General features: G+C 39.4%; 1 protein-coding gene across 1 annotated transcript; it reads right to left on the reverse strand.

The window, feature by feature from the left end:
- Positions 1–1,478: 1,478 nt before the first annotated feature.
- Positions 1,479–16,284, reverse strand: LOC145493559 (uncharacterized). Its single transcript, XM_081473058.1, has 9 exons — positions 15,306–16,284; positions 13,815–14,143; positions 12,537–12,744; positions 11,624–11,995; positions 10,305–10,442; positions 8,492–8,884; positions 5,857–6,342; positions 5,276–5,545; positions 1,479–5,143 (listed from the first exon to the last, which is right to left on the reverse strand). Exons 1-9 carry the CDS (start codon positions 15,652–15,654, stop codon positions 4,134–4,136), a joined length of 3,555 nt encoding a protein of 1,184 aa, XP_081329184.1. The 5' UTR covers positions 15,655–16,284; the 3' UTR covers positions 1,479–4,133.
- Between the last annotated feature and the right edge of the window lie 2,462 nt (positions 16,285–18,746).

Consider the following 18,746-nt stretch of genomic DNA (forward strand, 5'->3'; position numbering starts at 1 on the left):
CATGGCCATTTGCAGTCACCGAGCTACAAAACATTCTTTCCTGATGACGCAGGTTTCAGTTACTTATTGTCGAAGGCTAGCGGGCCAAAATACATGCAGCTTTGCAGAAATCATACACACTTCGAATCTATACGGCGAATACGTGACTGCCGGCATGCGCTCATGATGTAATTTGCCCCGCTGTGCCGGGGAGGGGGGGGGGCAAACGTGAGAAACATTCTCGATACAAACTGGATTAGGATTGCGGTACACTACGTGATCGCAATAGACTAAACCACAAGTGGATCATACTACTGTTCACTATTCAGATTTTTCCTTTTTCGCGGATAGTTTCTTTTGCGTCATTATAATGTTTAAGATATTGTCCTTATTTCGCCTTAATTTCGTTGCATTTATTGAGAAGTAATTTTTCTATCAATTCGTGCTACATTAATTTTCAACACTGTGAAACTCTGGTTATAAGCTCTGGACTTTAACAACTTCATAAGAGTTTTGGGCGCGCTTATAAACAGGGGAGGAGCTTATATTTAAGGCCGGGAAAGAGCTTATAAGCGGTAGGAACGCCGAAAATGACATGATAAAAGAAAACCTGAGACTAAAATGCAGAAGCATTACAGTCTTTCACGTTAAACTTTGACCACCAGAGAAAATTTCTGGAATGATTATTTCGCGACCCGATTCAGATGTAGGATGAAACCGCAAAAGGTAACGGCCAAAACGCAACACGGATTAGTCACGACTTGACACGGAACAACGAGCTGGCATTCTCTTCCACGACAAATCTTCAATTTTAACGTTCAGTCAAATACTGAAATCGTTCTTTTTCTGTTTCAGTTTATGTATAAGCAAAGAATAGATATGAACGATATATTACGGAAAAGCGATGTTGAATCGAGCAGAAAGGATCGCAAAACAATAAACATTAATTCCAGAAATCTTCTCCGGTATTCACGGTTTTAAGGTGGTCGAACACAGTTTTTGCGCGCGCTTTTGCTGATGCAATTCAGCGCGCGCCAAGGATTGCAAAAAACAAACATGCCGTCAACAGAGTGATCATTTTATTTACTCAACACCCGCACTATCTGTGCTATTTTTCTCTATAATTGAACGCAGTGTATTGATGGCTTTAGTCTTTTATTACAAAGATATGTTAGAAAAGGTAACGATGCAAAGATCCCAGCAATTCTCAGCTTTTTCTTCGTTACCGAAATAATCCAGTTAAATGCAGCGTATACGTAGTAAGTCAAAAAATTGCGATTGAATGAAAAATTGTACTCTCGGAAATGCACCTATTCCTCGAGAACCACTCATTAGAATTTCACGAAATTTGGCACGAAAACAGACTTAAGGAAATAAGTAACTGGAGTATTGAAAATAATTGAACTCTAACAAAGGAAATTCTAGATATTCCAGTGAACCTTAAAGATCTCTCTGTTAAATTATTACCAAAATGGTGTTAATTTGTGAGAATCGTTACAAGCTTGTTGCATGCAAATTATAAAGAAAATCTAATGACTAGATTTTCTACAAATAAACAAAACCGATTTTAAAAGCCTGTTTATATTTATTCGTGTTGCCATGACAACGACACATACGTCAGCTTAACCAAAACCAAAGTTTGTGTTGTTAACTTGCTTGCTGCCATTTTTGGCGACCGAGGGATCGATGGAGGGTTTTAGAGAAAAAGGTGAATGAAACACAGGTATCAAAAACTGTGTTCAGCCACCTTAAGGGATGGACTGTAAATTTAGATGTTTTATAAATACTAGTTTAAAGGAAAAAAAACCACGAAGCAGTAAGGTCATTGTATGGAGCTCGCCTCATAATGCCAAATATCGGAGGTATTATCAGTATATGGGCCAAGATCTCTTTACAAAAACTTTAACAGTCCTTAAAGTGCGTAGTTTAAAACCCCTTAAATTGTGCACTTTATACTCCATAAATTACACACTTTAACCCTCCTTAAAGTGCACAGTTTAAAACCCCTTTTAAAATGAGAATACTTGTGGGCAGCAAGCAGCAACAACTGAAAATCTTGTACAACTGTATTTATGAATCGACCGGTTTCGTCTGCTAGTGAGACTTCGTCAGTTTTAACTACAAGATGCAAAGATGGAAGTTATTTTATAATAAGACTTCTTAGTACTAAGTACGCTCCTGCTATAGGATGTGAACAACAAAACACCCAAAAGCAATACGTGCAGGATATGACTAAAATCCTGCGCCAGAAAATGTTCAATATAAGCGGGGCTCACAGATTTAACGGTAACAATATATGCCATACATAATAAAGCCACTGTGTGAAGTAAGTTATCGATAGCAAAATGAAAGAAAATGAATAAGAAAAAGCTTTGGATAAGATAAAGATGATATCATGTTTAACGTGCAGTTACGCTTAGCTAATGAGCTAGTTTACACGGCCCTAGTATATTCTAAAAATTAAAACTAAAAATGTTCAATAATTGATCGTATAAAACTATAAAGACCTATAAACGCGAAGAATTAAAAGTCTAAAGAATCAAATCACAATAAATTCTTCCGACATCAGTCAAACGTAAGCGATCGAATTTTGTTGTTCACTTCATTAGGGCCTACTTTAGTTCTAATATCATTTGTTAGCTCGTTCCATTTCTTTGCGGCAAAATATCTCCATGATTTGAGACCATAATTATTTAGTTGTGTTAATTTTCGGCAAAGAAAGGATATAGTCATGTCGAGGATTATTCTTGGATGAGCGTAAGGTGATAAGATCTCTAACTGCGGATGGAGCTTTGTCCGATATACAATTGTTTATTAGGAACAGCATGTCTTGGACTTTTCGAGTTTCCATGGATGGGAGTCTGATTTCTTTGCAAGAGATCTTGATAAGATGCACTTTGTATTTTTAAAGACGTACCTTAAAACCCTTTCTTTTGACTTTCTCTTTTCTTTTCAAAAGGAAACCCAGTCTTTAGTTGTCGATTACAAATAGCTGTCGACACCTTGTTTTTTTTTTCTTTTTTTTTTTTGCTATACTAGTCTGCAAGACAATTGTCGATAAGTAGCTATAAGCTTTTAGGCCAAATCAGAGGTTGTTGCTGGTTGACCCATCGCCAAAACATGCATTCTTACATGTGCAACGAATACCAGTTACCAAGATTGCTTTGAAAATTAGTTTTAATTTCGACAACTTTGGCCTCTAGTGTGTGAAAAAACTCTATGAAGCATAATAGTTTTACACATATCTCTCTTCTCTATCGAGGCCCTAAGAGCTTATGGCTCTGTCAATGCCAAGCCCCTCTATTACCTCCCCCGGGGCATTTGTCGGGCATTTGCAAATTTTTGGAAAAGGTGTTGCAAATGCCCCACGCGGTGGGGCAAGAATATTTGTGCAAATCCCCACAGTTGAGCTTCGGGAAAACTTTAAATGCCCGACCCGTGGGACAAGGTGAAAATTCTATTATTCTGAGGGACGAAGGAAACAATAATTGTTCACAAATAGATGAAGCTCAGTTGATACCTGTAACCATGTTGTTTGAAAGCAATGTACTTCCAGATAAACAAATTAAATAATGCAACAACTCATATTCAATTTTGTCTGGGGCTTTACCCATATTTTCGTGTGACTACCAATGATAACACAACCTTGCAATCGGCAAGTGCCTTTGCAGAATCTGATTTGTCTTTAACATTGTAATAGAATAAACACCGGCACCCAAGCGCTTTCGAATTGAGCGTCTTGCGCGCCCTGCAAAGCTACTAAGATTTCTTTCCGCAAATTTCTGCACATTTAGGGGTGAGAGTGGAGCTTAGCCGTCGCTTGAAGAGTGCAGCACTCCAATGTGGTTTATCAATTCAGTTTTTAAACGTTTCGTATTGAAGGCAATCAGGAAATTAAAAAATAAACAACGAATGATATAGTTATTTTAAAAACTGAAAGATGAAATTGCACAATACTCCATCCCTGGACTGACCTGTTATAGCAAATGCCCTACCCTGGGGCAGGAAATGTTGCCGGTAGGAGATGCTTGGAATTGACAGAGCCATTAGTAGCTATTAGTTGGTGTAGTAGCTATTTCGTATCTTCTCCGTAAAGCCATTAACCGAAGATAAACAGCAAACAATAGATTTCATTTAGACGGTTCACGGGCCATTTAGTCTGTAAACTTCTTTTTCGTCTTCTCGAAGAAATTCATCGCTCTATCCTTTATATCAGTTTCTACTATGAATCGTAAGTTTCGTTCCACGTCAGAAATAACAAGGAGTTTCGCGTCTGGTGTCTCATGATATTCGCGTTTTAAGCTCTCTTCAAGGTATGGGGGAATGTGCCAGTCAGGATAACGTAATTCAACGTCTTTTTTTGCCATTGATACTTCTCCATAACGAACTCGAGTTTCCAACACCACCGTTTCATTTGTAGGGTTGGATATCGACGTCTGGTGTTGTCTAGATCCTAGTGGATGGGCCTCTTTGCTTTTCTTGCTGAACAAACCTTTTGATTTTGGATCAACGGACCATCGTTCTTTGTTACTCTTCGGGTCTTGTACTATTTCTACCACGGCCTCAGAGGTGTGCATATGCTTCTCGAAGAGACTTTTCTGAATGTGACTTGGAACTTTAAATCCAGGATACAGTATGTCAATATCTTTTGGCTCATAAGATATCTTTCCGCGGTGAAGACGAGTCTTAAGCAAGATAGGCTCTCCTTTGGAGTTGAAGTGTGCGGTAGACCTTGTGACAGCAGGTGGAAGAGTTACGTGACTCGGTGCAAAGCCTTGCAATTGCTGCAACGTTTGGACTTTCATGGGCGCCTCTGGACCATAAAAACTTTCCTGCTGTGGAAATCTCGAGTTACTTCTTCCAGTTTGTTTTTGTCTGTCTGCTCCATTAGGGTCAGGAGACTGAGTGGTATACCTGGGTCGCGAGAAATCATCCTCATAACTCGTCCGCGGTCTTGTTCTCTCGAAAGGTGATCCTAGGCCTGAAGCCATAATCATCTGTGCCAAGACATCAACTTCCACCATTATCATACCGTGTTTCATCCACACGATAATTCCTTTTCCAGTGTCCTGGAAGATACCTCCAACCTTTTCAGTAAAGATCGCTTCATCCTTCAAAGAAAGCGCAGAACCAGCACGGCAGATCACCAGAATGACTTTTTCGACTGAAATGTTAAAGAAAAACTGTAATGTAACTTTTAAAAAACAGGGAGCTCTCTTGCAGCAAAAACATTGAAAAGAAGATCAGTTTGGAAATTAAGGTGTTTGAAACTTCATTCAAAACGTATTTCTCTTACCAACGTTATCTGCTGCCGTTCTCAGAAGATCTTCGTATTCACCTCTTCCCTGAGGCCAGCTTTCGTAAACATCTTTGACTGTTTTGGCATCAACCATTAAGACACAGAACCTGAGGGCGTTTCTCAGCAAATACGACTTGGCAGAAGCGGGTGAACAGTTTTCAACTGTAGTATCAGTGGAGACACCAATAATGGGACGAAGGCTATTAAATACTTGTCTTGCAGCTTTCATGGACTCATCTGACACACCACAGTCAAGAATTGCCAGGTCTGGAGGAAAAATCATCGATAGTTTAGATTACAATCACGAAATATGAGCTTCACTACATTCTCCACCGATCGGCAGTTCTTGTTAAAGGATTTTATGCTGTGTCAAAGTGAATCTACTTGTGGATGATTGGAAAACGCGAAAAGGCTGCACGCGCCTACAGTACGTGTTCCTGAACTTTCGCGTTTCTATTTTTTACTCTGACTTTAATACAAACACGAAAAGTGTTAATTAATGACAGGGAAATCACCTTCTTTTTGTTCTAGATACAAATATCAAGATGGAAAATGCAGAAATATATTATTATTCGAACCTCTTGGTTTAGTTTTCCAGATGTCTGGTTGAGAAATGCCCTTACGTCCCTCTCCTCGGGCACCGATAGAAGGAACGTCGTATTTCGTGGCATGGCTTTCGGTGCTTGAGATAGCGAAGGATTCTTCTCGCCAACATTTCAAACTACCTTCTGGCAAGGAACTGTGTAACTTGAACGGTTGGACCAGTTTTGTAGATCGCATTGGTGGCGGAGTTGCGGGCTTTGTTGGAAGCTTTCGTTGAGTCGGTTGATGTTCAAACTTCACTTCTTTCTTGGTAGATTCAAAGAAATGCATCAGTGCTTCCTCGTGAATGGGTCTGTGCTTTTTGTTCCAAGACAAGATGAACCCTTTTCGTCCATCAAGAAATTCTTCGCTGAATTGCGAAGATATCTTCCTCTTCGCCCACCGAGAAATTACTAATCGATCTTCCTCGTCTTCGTTCGTGTAGTTGTCATCACCTCCGATAACGATGATGACATTCCCCTCTGAGGAAAAAGGGGAAAATGGGATTATGCACGACAACACACAAGCTAAAAGCTTTGGAAAACGTAATTTGGTGCCATGATCGCATAACTAAGACCTTAGCAACCCAGTATTTATTCATTTGACAATTACGGATAGGTTGTTTCCGATTCGGGGGGAAACACCGAGTATTGGCGAAAGGTCTGGGCCGGGCTGTTCGAAAGCCGGTAAACGCTAACCCAGGATTAAAAGTTAACCGAAGTATCAATTTTTCCTACATTAAGAGGTTTTTCATTGCTTATGTTTTGTGTAGTGTAAGGTTATTCAAATTCAAGACTGGAGGAGAGGCAACATAAACAGAAAACCTCACCGAAAAGTTACAAAACTGAAATCAAAATTCTCACTAATCCTGAGTTAGCTTAATCGGGCTTTGAACAACCCGGCCCTGATGGGTAATTTCTTTCGCTCAAAACGCAAAGGAATGCAGCAGAGCTTTGACAATGAACTTGTCCAGCGGAAGCTAGGAGGCTTCATAAAAGGCCGGACAAAACAGATATAAATCAACGGAATGGATGGGGCTCAACGTTTTTAAACTGAATTTTAAAAATAAAGTTTTAAAATGAACGCTTTTAGCTCAATTTCTGTTTGGATCTCTCCGATTTGGGCCCGAACATCTCTCTTAAGCTTTTTTCATGCCATAGAGAATACAAAGTATTACACCCAAATGTCCCATCGTGCATTGCATTGATTGTGTTAGCCATTTTATTTTCTATGGCATGATATAAAATAGGTGTGCAACCTTTCTCGTGCTGTGGTATACCATGGAATATCCCAGTTATAGTAAAAATTTAAAGATAATGCGAACATTTTATTACTACCACACACTTTATTTATATTTCGAAATTACAAAAGGTCTTGAAAATCTTGGCTCTATAGGGGTTTCGCATGGCAGCCATGTTGCACGGCAGCAACAATGAAAGTGTTTTGCATTAGAAAGAACATTTTTGTTTGCCATAGGAAAGAGAATCTTTTGTTCCTGCCATGCAGCATGGCTGCCGTGTAAAACCTCTATATCTCGAAGAGCCGCCTAATTTTAGCCCTAACAGCTACGTTCTGCTTGACGAGTTCATTGTCAAAGCTCTGCTACATTCCTTTACCTTTTGAGCGAAAGAAATTGCCCATCAGACCTTTCGCCATTCGCCGTTTCTATACTAAAGACGCACTATCAGTCTGGACGAACTTGGGCAAACATTTGTAGTTCGTCTGGTTATGCGTCTCTAGTATAAAGACGGGCACAAGACGAGTTATACGTCTAGTCGAACTATCTCTCGTAGTCCGTCGTTCAAGGCGTATTTCGAAGGATAGTTTGTCTAGACGCATAATACGTCTTGTGCCCGTCTTTATACTAGAGACGCATAACCAGACGAACTACAAATGTTTGCCCAAGTTCGTCCAGACGGATAATGCGTCTTTAGTATAAAAACGGCGAGAACGAATTATCCTTCTGGACGGAGAATACGTCCTCTAGTATAAAACCGGCCATTGTCATGTGAATAAATACTGGGTTGCTAAGGTCTTGTAGGTAGGTGCGGTTACATAGGCTCCTGTGTACGTATACTGAGAAAATGCGAGTGACTGGTAGAATATTCCATGTATACAGTCGAAAGTGTTGCATATCTTGTATAAATCGCCAAAATTCACTCTTTTGAGTCACAAGAACGACAAAAATACAGCGACTAACGTCAGTTATGGTGAAGGTTTTAAGATGATGCGAACATTTTAGTACTACCACACATTTTATTGATATTTCGAAGTTACAGAAGGTCTTAAAAATCTTGGCTCTATACCTCGAAGAGCCGCCTAATTTTAGCCCAACCTGCTACGTTGTTTTCGACACGCATGGCTCATTTGCGCATTAAACTTACACTGTTTTCTAAAGCGTAGTGAGAGATTTATGGAAATTTTTACTTTCGCTTTCCCTTAGTCATATTTAATCAGATTTCCCATTATTTTTGCCTGTATCGTTCCATACTGAAGTGATGCCTACCAAATACTTGCTTATACTGCAAAAGAGTGAGGACTATATTTTGTTTTTTTAAAAAAATCATGGTAAAATAGTAAAACAAGCGAGTTACTCCGGGAATTTGATATAATTTAACTTCCGCTTCTTACCTGTAGCATTAAGCAGTGCTCTGTAAATCTTCGCGTAACCAATTCCAGCGTTGTCTTCGTTGATCGATAGCCGAGATTCGTGTGCGTGGACGACAAAAAAGGCCAAATCCATGTGTAGTTTGGGAATGATTTTAGTGGACATGTCAGGCATTTCTGCAAGAGAGAAATAGTGCTTCTCCACGAGGACGAAGCGGGTCTTCGCTTTTGTTGCATTTAACAAATCTTCAACGGCGTCTAGTTTGTAAGTGCGATCGCAGTTAAAAAGATGCAATTTCTGAAATTTTCGAGACTGCGACATCTTCTGCCTTTCAGTTATGTTCTTTGTCTTGCTTACCAGTTGGAAGAATGCAAATTGCAAATTGCAAATTTCCGAGAAAGCGAGCTTTCTGAATAAAAGCGGAAAATGTCAACCGCCTCACGCAGCAGTCACGCTAATCGCGCACAAGTGCTTTTGTTTTGGCTGCGAAACCGAGCGTGAACGCGAGCGGTGAAGCCGCGAGGCAATGGGTGAGGAGTCTACTGTCACGCATAAAAATCCTAGATTAACACACTTTATATAATAATCAAATGAATACGCGCGCTCTGATTGGTCAATCAGCTATGGTTTATTGTGCCAGTAAACTCATGGAAATTTCGCGTGTCTTCTGAATTATTATATAAAAGCAATAGACCACAATTTTCTATGGTTTAGTGGAATGATAAACCACTTAGGATGTTGGAAGAACACTCGAAGAATTCGTAAATCACTCGCCTGCGCCTGCGGTTCTTCTCGTGTTCTTCCAATATCCCGCGTGGTTTATCAGCCTATAAACCATAAAAACTTATGATCTATTGCTTAATTGAACTCCACGACGTATATGGAATTTAAAACGGGAAGTTTGACAACAGCAGCGGATAGTGCTTTTAAACGCATTCTGATTGGCTACTCAAACTCGATCGGAACGGTGTGTGCTACCGAAGCCGTCGGCAAAATGGTTTCTTGGTTTCCTACTGAGACAGAGGAAGAGAATTTAGCAGTCTATAAATCAGGTGTCCCTACCAACACAAAATAAAACTACAAAATTCGGCTTGGTAGTATTTTCAAGTAAGGTTTTATTTTTTATTTTTATTTTTATTTATTTTTTTTATTTTTTTTTTTTTATTTTTTATTTTTTTTTGCCGAGCGCGCAGTTATCGGCAAAAACGTGTAATGTGTCATTTCAGGTGCGGATACACAGAGGGACTTTTCATTCTCAGGCGATGGAGGTGCATCAATATTAAATGTACCAAAAAAATTTTTTTTTCCAGTCTGGCCGCCATATTCAAATGGGTGTCCACCTGATAGGAAATACAGTGTTCGCATGAGAGTCCATAAAATTTGACTTTTGAAATACTCACAATACACCGTAATGATTAGATCTAGTGTTCGAGAACTTGTATTATTCTTATCGCCTCATCTTTCTCGATTATTTTGTCACGCATTTATGTTAGAGGCTTGACAGCGATACCAGTTCCGCAGTGAAAATTCATTTTATTGTCTACAATTAACTTGTAATTTCATTAAATGAAGATCTTTACGTTTGAGGATATCTTTACAGCTAAAAGGCAAATCTATCAAATAAGACACACACGCAACAAAATCACTTGCGCTACTATTCACTTGCACTCGTAGGTCTCGAACGCTCAGTCGCCCCTAGCTGGCTTTTGTTCTTTGCTCACTTAAACTAGTTGTAGTTATTTTCAGCACTAACTACGCTTTTGCAAGGTGCCTTACTTGCTATCAAGTCAAGTGGGTAAATGTGGTAATACTTATGTGAGTCTCAATGAGGGCTACCTTCCATGGTTGACGCGTACGGTTTTATGGCTTTTCGACGGTTGATTTGTTGGCCATTTAACGTTTGACGGATAACCCAGTTACACCATTGAGACCCTCCTAAGAGGCACACAAAAATATTAGCTACTTTACCGCGGACTGTGGGACAATGGAGTAGTTAATTTTACGAGTTTAAACCACGATCAGGCGTTCTTTTGTCTTTTGCCGCTGCAAAATACCACTGACCTGATCGCAGTAAATTTGCAGTTCTTCACAGTGGCTCATATTTGACAGTCATGGAACCATACCGCCATAGATTGATACGCTGCTGCAATATACTATATCCAAAACCCAGTAGAAAACTTTTTCATAATCCGAGGAATAATTGTCAGTTTTCTTTAAATATTAACTTGGTTTGTATGAGATGGTTGCTTGTTACATTATTTACATTAACTCTTTTTTTTTTTTTTTTTTTTTTTTGTTATTATTACTTTTTTTACCCACATTAACTTAGCTTGAAATAGCTGTTCGTTTTACTGGTATTTGTTACAATGCATGTCAAAGTGGACTATATTTACAAAGTTCAAAGGGGCGCTCGCCTGCCGTACGTACAATAACCTAAGTGGAATGTGGAGGAGATGCTGACCGTGATTTCCTTATTATAAAATTTCTCTAATCGTTAGTCTGAAACGTCAACCGTCTCAAACGTCAACCACTCTCCTCGCAGGCTTGTCCGGGCCACTGGGCGGTTAAGTGCGAAGAAGATGGCTGACACTTCAGACTATCTGATTATGATATATAAAGCAATTAACAAGAAACAATTTGAAGCACCTCACAGATTTGGATAATAGTTCACTAATTCCAGTTCCTCAGTGTTAAATAATCACTCCAGTTAATCACAGATTGCAATCACTGTAATGATCAATCAAAAGCGATCGCTGCAGTCTAGCAAGTTTGCCTGTGCAGTTGTCTTAATCCATCAATTTTCATCTCAGTTTTTATCTATATTAAAAGAGCTTTCGTCAAGACCATTCCTCGTAGGGGACTCCCATGTGAAAAGACCGCGGATGTGGGCGCGACTCGAGCTACATGACCGAAAGACAAGATTCCACCTAAATGACAGCCTTTTTTCATTATTTGTTTAAGTGCGCTCTAAAAGATACTTTGACAGCTTAAAATAGTGGCGTTTCGTCCTGAACACCCTAAGTAATACTGAAATATGTGATTTACACCCCTGCGCAAGACGACGAGTATTCCCGACCCTTCCAAATAGGTGTCTCGCCCTGGGACAGTCACACAGATGCTGCTATTGAAAAACCATTACTGTTGCTTCTGAATTTAGTCCTCAGTATATCCTTCTTCAGATTGTCCTGCTACTACTGCTTCTGAACCCCTCGCCCACTGAATAATTTGCCAGGTGTTATCGATTATCCAAGTTATTACACTGGAAACAACCTCAATAATTGCGTAGATGAATGGCTTCTTGGTGGTGTCTGTGATTTTAACACGGATAACCCCTGACTCTTCCATACGGTAGATTTCCAAATCAGCTTCAGCCACATCCTTAAATCTGTCAGAAATGCTTGATAGCAATTCACCTGGGGGCGTCCATTGCTCGTTCCTGACCATCTTATCATCATCTCTGTCCGAGAGTTGTCCGTATCGCAGACGGGTCTTTAGCAGCAGAGTCTCGACTTCCGATATTTCAACAACTGAAAAGTAAAACAGCCCTAGTTTACTATAATTATCTCTGAGTGTAAATGTAAGAGCACCCTTAGGCTAGATAGGTAACGGAAATTGTTTTATCCATGCTGTAGTTTTTAAGTCCTTTATAACGATATTTTCCAGCCACAAGGTGCTTTTCAGAGAGAAAAACTATGAAAATTAAAAGAATATTACAATATTTGCCCTTCTATAAATAAAAGACCCGTCTTTGCCATCAGAGAGGCATTTCTTTGAAGTCGACTTCGAGTCTCAATGATTAGCAGGTGCACGTGTAAGGTTTATAAACTCTTATCAGTTTGTCTCTCATTAGGGAGCGGTAAGGGGAGAAACCCATACCAAGCGTATTAAACTCCTCTATTTTTCTCTACTCTCAGTTCGAGTTCTGGCGACGCCTAGAACAGAGGGGCTGCTAAGAAACGTAAATCCGACGTCAACGGTGAAAGAACTTCAAATACGGGCAAATACGGTTGCTGAATAGTAAGCGAATGTTCTCCCATTTCAATATGGCCCTACTCGTACAACCACTACCTTCAAATTCATCCTTTGATGTCTCTGGAATATATACATAATCTGCAGGCAGCGAATGTGGCTGTGTTTCCTCCTCAGGCATTCCTTTGTCATCTTCCACATCAGGTCTTTGTTTCGGCGTAATTAGCGTTCCGGGCGCTTCTCTGTTCTTTTCTACGCCAGAAGAGCTTTCGGCGTGCCTGTCTGCTTTATGTTCAACTTCTTGTTCCTAAACAACAAGAAATCAAAATCTGTTGTCAGCTCTTGCTCTAAGTTCAAAAGAAAGGCAATTAACATAGTTGTATTCGCATATTTCGCATTTCCAATCCTTTAAAACAGGTTTCAACACTGAAAGCCCTTCTAGCAGATAGCAAAGAGAAATTTTCAGGTGTTAAACTGTTTTTGCCTGTTCTTTCGGGAGATCTTCAGTCCGTGATATCCACAATAAAAAAACTGTTCCCTCTCAAATCCCTGAAACAAACTCTATAGCCCTAATCCCCCGCCATCGCCCTTGGGAGTGAAATATATAGAGGATATTACATCGTGGCGAGTGAGCGCAGCGAACTAGTGAGATATTGTTCTTGCCACGAGAACATAAAATTCATATCTTCGAGCTAACGTGTAATGTTCTTTTTATTATATAGACATACTGATGACGGCGTTTTTGACGATTTTCCGAAGATTTCCGATCACTTTCCGAAGATTTCCGAAGATTCTCCAAAACTTGTCCGAAGGTCACACGAACGTTGCCGAACATTTTCCGAAAACGTCCGAAGATCACCGAAGATTTCCGAAGATTACCGAAGACGAAGACTTTCGAGGAAGACCCGAAGATGTTTCGATGATATACCTTCGAATTTAAGTACAATTTAAGAGACAAACTTGAGACAAAATGCGATTTCGTATGAATTTTACGAGTGGTGTATTTTCCAGTAAAACACTCGTGTCTATATAATAAAAAAAAGAAACTAGTATTCTCCTTGCAAGCTTAACTTAGTCTAGGAAAAAAAGGCGACATTTTTTGGGCGGATTTGTCAACAAACAACATCTTTAAGTGAATAACTTTTATGACTTTTTATACCAAGCCATAGAAAATACAGCCAATCAGAAAACAGGAGAGCCGCTGTATACTCGACGGTATTACACCAAACCTTCCCATCGTGCACTATACATTGATTGCGTTGGCTGGCCACTGTAATTTCTAAAGGTTCGTTTGCATACCGGGACAAGTGACTGGTGGAATATTCCATAACATACCACGAAAGAGGGTTACATAATTAGCTAATATTTATGTTTCACCTGATATCTATCATCGCCCTCTCCTGGCATTTTCTTGTTTTCTGATTCATTTTCTTTACCTTCGGTGGATACTTCTGGGGAAATTCTTGGCTGATATTCAAATTTCTGTCCTTTCTTGCATGGATCAAAGTAATGCAGCAGCGCTTCCTCGTGAATTGCTCTGTGTTTTTTGTTCCAAGAAAAAATAAAGCTCTTTCTACCATCCATGAACTCTTCTTTAAACTGTGAGGAAATCTTCCCTCTGGCCCAACGTGAAATGACAGATCTTTCCTCTTCATTCGTATTACTGTATTGGTCATCTCCGCCGATAACAATAAGGACATTTTCGTCTGGTAGAAAACAAAAAAGGAAACAACGGAAAAAGGCTTAATTATCAAATGTAACTGTGTGTGACAGTGTGCAAGTCTTGGGACCTGCAATGCAGAACTCTGATTTCAACATAAAGTTAAGCTGAAACATTTTTGATAATAGCAATCATATCAAAATCGAGGGTTTTTTATGAGCAATGACGTAGGCAGCGAGAGCAACGTCTATTACAACTGAATAGTAACCATATCATGATAGTCTCAGAGCTTCTGAATCAGACTACACATGAATACAGTATAAGAGTAAAATTATGTGTTCAACCTTGGTTGAAATAGAAAAATGGAAGGAAACTTCACTGTTATCTTTTTCCACAAAACTAACTGATCGGGTGATTTCTCGTTCTGTAATAGTAAGAATGATAACTAAACTTTATTAATGTGTCAGTTGTTTTAGCCGTAAAGTAACCCTCTACTAATAGAGGTCACCTAAATAGAATTACAAAATCTTAGATAATCAACATAAGAAAAGATAAAAACATTTAAAAATGTATTAATCATTACACAGATTGATATACATAGCGGACCTGTGCCGCTTTTGCAGGGAGTAGCTACGTATACCAAAGAACTTGAGCTCCATACCAAAACGTACAACACGTCTTTAAACCTTTTGTTTAGAGTTGATCAGAGTATACATCTATCTTAGTCTGCTGCCCATATCACGAGATGATCTGGAGAGCGATTTTTCTCCGATACATGGGCTTGTTCCCTATACATGCTCTCACGAGAGACGAAAAAAAGGAAAAGAATGCTTCCAGCAATATGCTGTGTGCGATACATTATAAACATTCGGCTCAGCGGTGAGACATAGAGGACAAAAACAAAGGAAATTAATGAATTTTCCTTTGTTTTTGCCTCTAAGCCTCGCTATTATGTTGAATTTTACATCTAAACAAATGCTTACGTCACGATATCGTTGCCGTGTAACCGACCGAAAGCGAAAGTTCTATTCTTTCTGGCTTCAAGAAATACGCTTGCGTTTTTTAAACTTCGTAAAACCCATAGTTTTACCCTATCTATTTTCTAAAGGCAGCGTTCCACATATTTTTAAGGTCTTCAAGCTGCCGTAGGAGAAAGAACGACCCGCTTTCCAACTTCCGCTTTACAAAGCTTTACACGGCTGACTTACCCGTGGCCTTCAGTAACGCTCTGTAGATCTTCGCGTAACCGATTCCAGCGTTGTCTTCGTTAATCGAGAGCCGAGATTCGTGAGCATGAACGACAAAAATGGCAACATCCATTTGTAGTTTAGGAATGGTAGTCTCACACATCTCAGACATCTTGGGCATTGGAAAATAACTTTTAACGATCGGTAACTGTATGTCGAAGCGTAGTTTCTTTCCGATGTCGCAAAACAATTTCTCTACCAAATCTAAATTGTACGTTTTATCACAGTTGAAAAGATGAACACGTTTAGAACTTTCCTTTCCTGGGTTTGTATTGAAGCCATCTTCAACTGCGTTGTTGATCTCCTCCATTGTGTTGTCCCTGCTCGGTGCTTTCCCCGAAAATGCGGATGACGTTCTTTCGGAGAAAAGAATTGCATGTCGGGAAAATATATCGTAACACAAGTCGGACGGAAGCGGAAATTGCGTGACAAGAAACTAAACAACGTAAACTCCGAAGGTTCTGTAGTATATTCAATCATTGATTGCACGTTGTTAACTTGATTGTATCGCATGTCAAGTGAAAATCTCATCTTTATAGTTTTACACATTTTGCCGGCATTATTTTGAGCATAACAGGGAGGCAAAAGATTCAAGCATTATTCCGGGATAATACAGTGGAGCCTCTATATAACGAAGTCCTCGGTATAACGAACGATATTCTTCAGTCCGACCGAAGTTACAGTAAAATGTACGGGATAGAACCTCGATATAACGAAATCCCCGTCATACCGAACACAATCCAGAAGCCCAAATGTACAATATACCCCGATATAACGAACAAATGTCAACACGTGGCAAAAGATAAATACGAAGGACAAACAAGGATGAAAATTCTTTAATCTTTATAACAATAAAACAACTTTAAAGTTTATAGTAGCTCATTATACATGCAGACACTGAGACTTTCGACCCCGGCTATCAACACATCACAACAGATATTAACTTCTCTATTTGCGAAGACTTCTTGTTGTAAAAGTCAGTTGATATTTTTAAAATTTTGCTGACCTGTTTAGTTTTCCAGTGCCGTAGCTAGTTACAGTTCTGTACAGTGTACTGTAGCTTCTTATAGACATTAAAGCCCAAATGTTATTTACAGTAATCGATCAGATCCAGAAATGTAGGGTTGCCCAAATAAAAACCATTAAAAAACCCATTATTAACTATAACTCGATAAAACGAATATTTTGTTCGTTTTTCCGCAAAATCGACCCTCGGTGTAACGAACCAATTTCCCCAGTCCCCCGGCACTTTGTTAAATCGAGGTTTCACTGTAGTGTCAAAAACTAACTGACGGCTGCGGGCTTTGGGCAGGCCAATAGAAATCGCTACTCGCCTGACTTCTCCTCTTCTGCTGCATCAGGACTAGTTTTTCAGTAACTAGCAAATTCATGGGCGCAATAATCAAGCCAAAGTAATGGAGGATTACTAATAAGTTGCTCCTGTTTCATACAATGAGTGTTCAGGGTAAATATTAGCCTTTTTTGCTTTTTTTTTTTATGTGAGCATGATGGAGCATAAAAGTGGCGCCTTTCGAGCATAACAGTAAGACTTTTCAAGCACAATAGTGAAAATCTGAGCATAATGTTGAAATCTCTAGCTGTCTTCAGTAGATCATGGTGTCGCTGTCATGTTATACTACGAGTAGTTCCTGTTTTTTTTTTTTTGATATTTTGTCTAGTCCGTCGTACCTGACGCGAAAGGAAACCGCGAGAGAAAAAATGGCCGCTCCCCCAGGATTTCACGAAGCCATGTTTTCTTCGCGGTTTAGGACGGTCTCGCTCGGCGGACTAAGCGAAAGAGGGACTACTCGTGGTCTACTGTCATGGTGACAGCACGATAACACAAATTCATACAGAAGCTTGGCGATACGTGGGTATGTACGTTACATTATTCAACTTTGATGAGCCAGTAGTTACTTTCTTGTTATGCTGTACCGAGTGGGGATTTTACACATCCTTTTTTTCTTCTTGAAAGAAATAGACTGAAAGGTTTGCGGATTCGGATTAAGGCAAAAATATTGTCAATTGATTGATTGGCGGATTGGCTAATTCATACCCACAATGCAGCGAACTCTCAATCGATAGTTCGCGAGCGTGGCAAAATGACAGAGAAAAAGTTTTAAGTTTATAGCACATTAAATAGACTAAATTCGTTGATTTTATTACCCAGCGGTAAATCAATTCGCTTTATTTTCAATAATTCATTCAAACCAGTTGAAAATGGCCAATGCTGCTTAGAGCCATTGTGAAAGCAATAACCAACCGACTAAACGCAAAAATAAGGTAACATATTTCTGAACGATTTCGCAAAAACGTGCCCGCTAGTTTTTCGCTTGGACTTAGGCGAACCCGAGTCGAAGCCCAGCTGAAGGCTTAAACTTGAAGGGGTTAACGTCAAGGCCAGGCTAGGGGCCTGGTTCTGATGTGGCTCTGTCATAAGTGAAGGAGGGGAGGGTGCCTTTTTGCGACACCTTTACTAAGCTTGACTGCTATTTATGATCGAGTGCTAAATAACGTTGACTGCGACTGTGCCTCTGTGTTCTTTGCTCAGTTGTTGAACATTGCTTACTTGAGGATTCTGTGTTTAGAGGGTCCCTGCTGGAGAGGCAGGTGTCCCGTGGAGACTCGTACGCCCTTGGACTGTCTTGACGGTTGCTTACGGGCATGTTTTTGCGAATCCATTCTGATGTTATATACCAGAGTGATATCGTGAGCAAAATTATATGTTTATTATTACTAGTAAAATATATTCACCTGTCACAAGTAATTATATATGCGTACCTACAACACGTAATTCATTCCTCGCTTCAAACTTATTTCAATAACAAGGCTTTCAAAAACCTCAAAGTGAGCCTTCATTTGATCAATATATGGAATCCTCACTTTACTAATGTACCAGGTAACAGACCAGGTATGTGACAATTTTACGTCTTTCCTTGTATTTGCTAATCATAGGGGGAAAAGGCCGTGATTAAGAGAGCCGAGCGACGAAATAGCGATTTGCGAAGAACAAAAAACCTATCAAATGTTTCAGAATTTTTAACACGTGATCTAAGCAAACGAAGCGTGAAAAGAGGAAATTCTATCAAATATCTTATAAAGAACTTTACATACATACATACTACATACTTTATTTGTCATGTAGGTCAGTTAAAGACAGCTAAAAACGCTGGTGTGGACCTACAAACTTAGGTATAACTACAAAATTTAGATGAGAAAAGATAAGAGAAAGACACTTAAGAAAATAATGAATCATTTAATTTTACAATGATTTTAATTTGATCTTCTCCAACAGAGGCAAATTGAGCAAACTCTTTGCAAATTGATTCAAATGTTAAAACAATAGAAATGGCCACAAATTAATTAATTGTTTCTGACGGTATGTGGCCACAACTTGCTCAG

Source organism: Orbicella franksi, chromosome 7 (assembly GCF_964199315.1).
Source record: "Orbicella franksi chromosome 7, jaOrbFran1.1, whole genome shotgun sequence".
Lineage (NCBI taxonomy): Eukaryota > Metazoa > Cnidaria > Anthozoa > Scleractinia > Merulinidae > Orbicella > Orbicella franksi.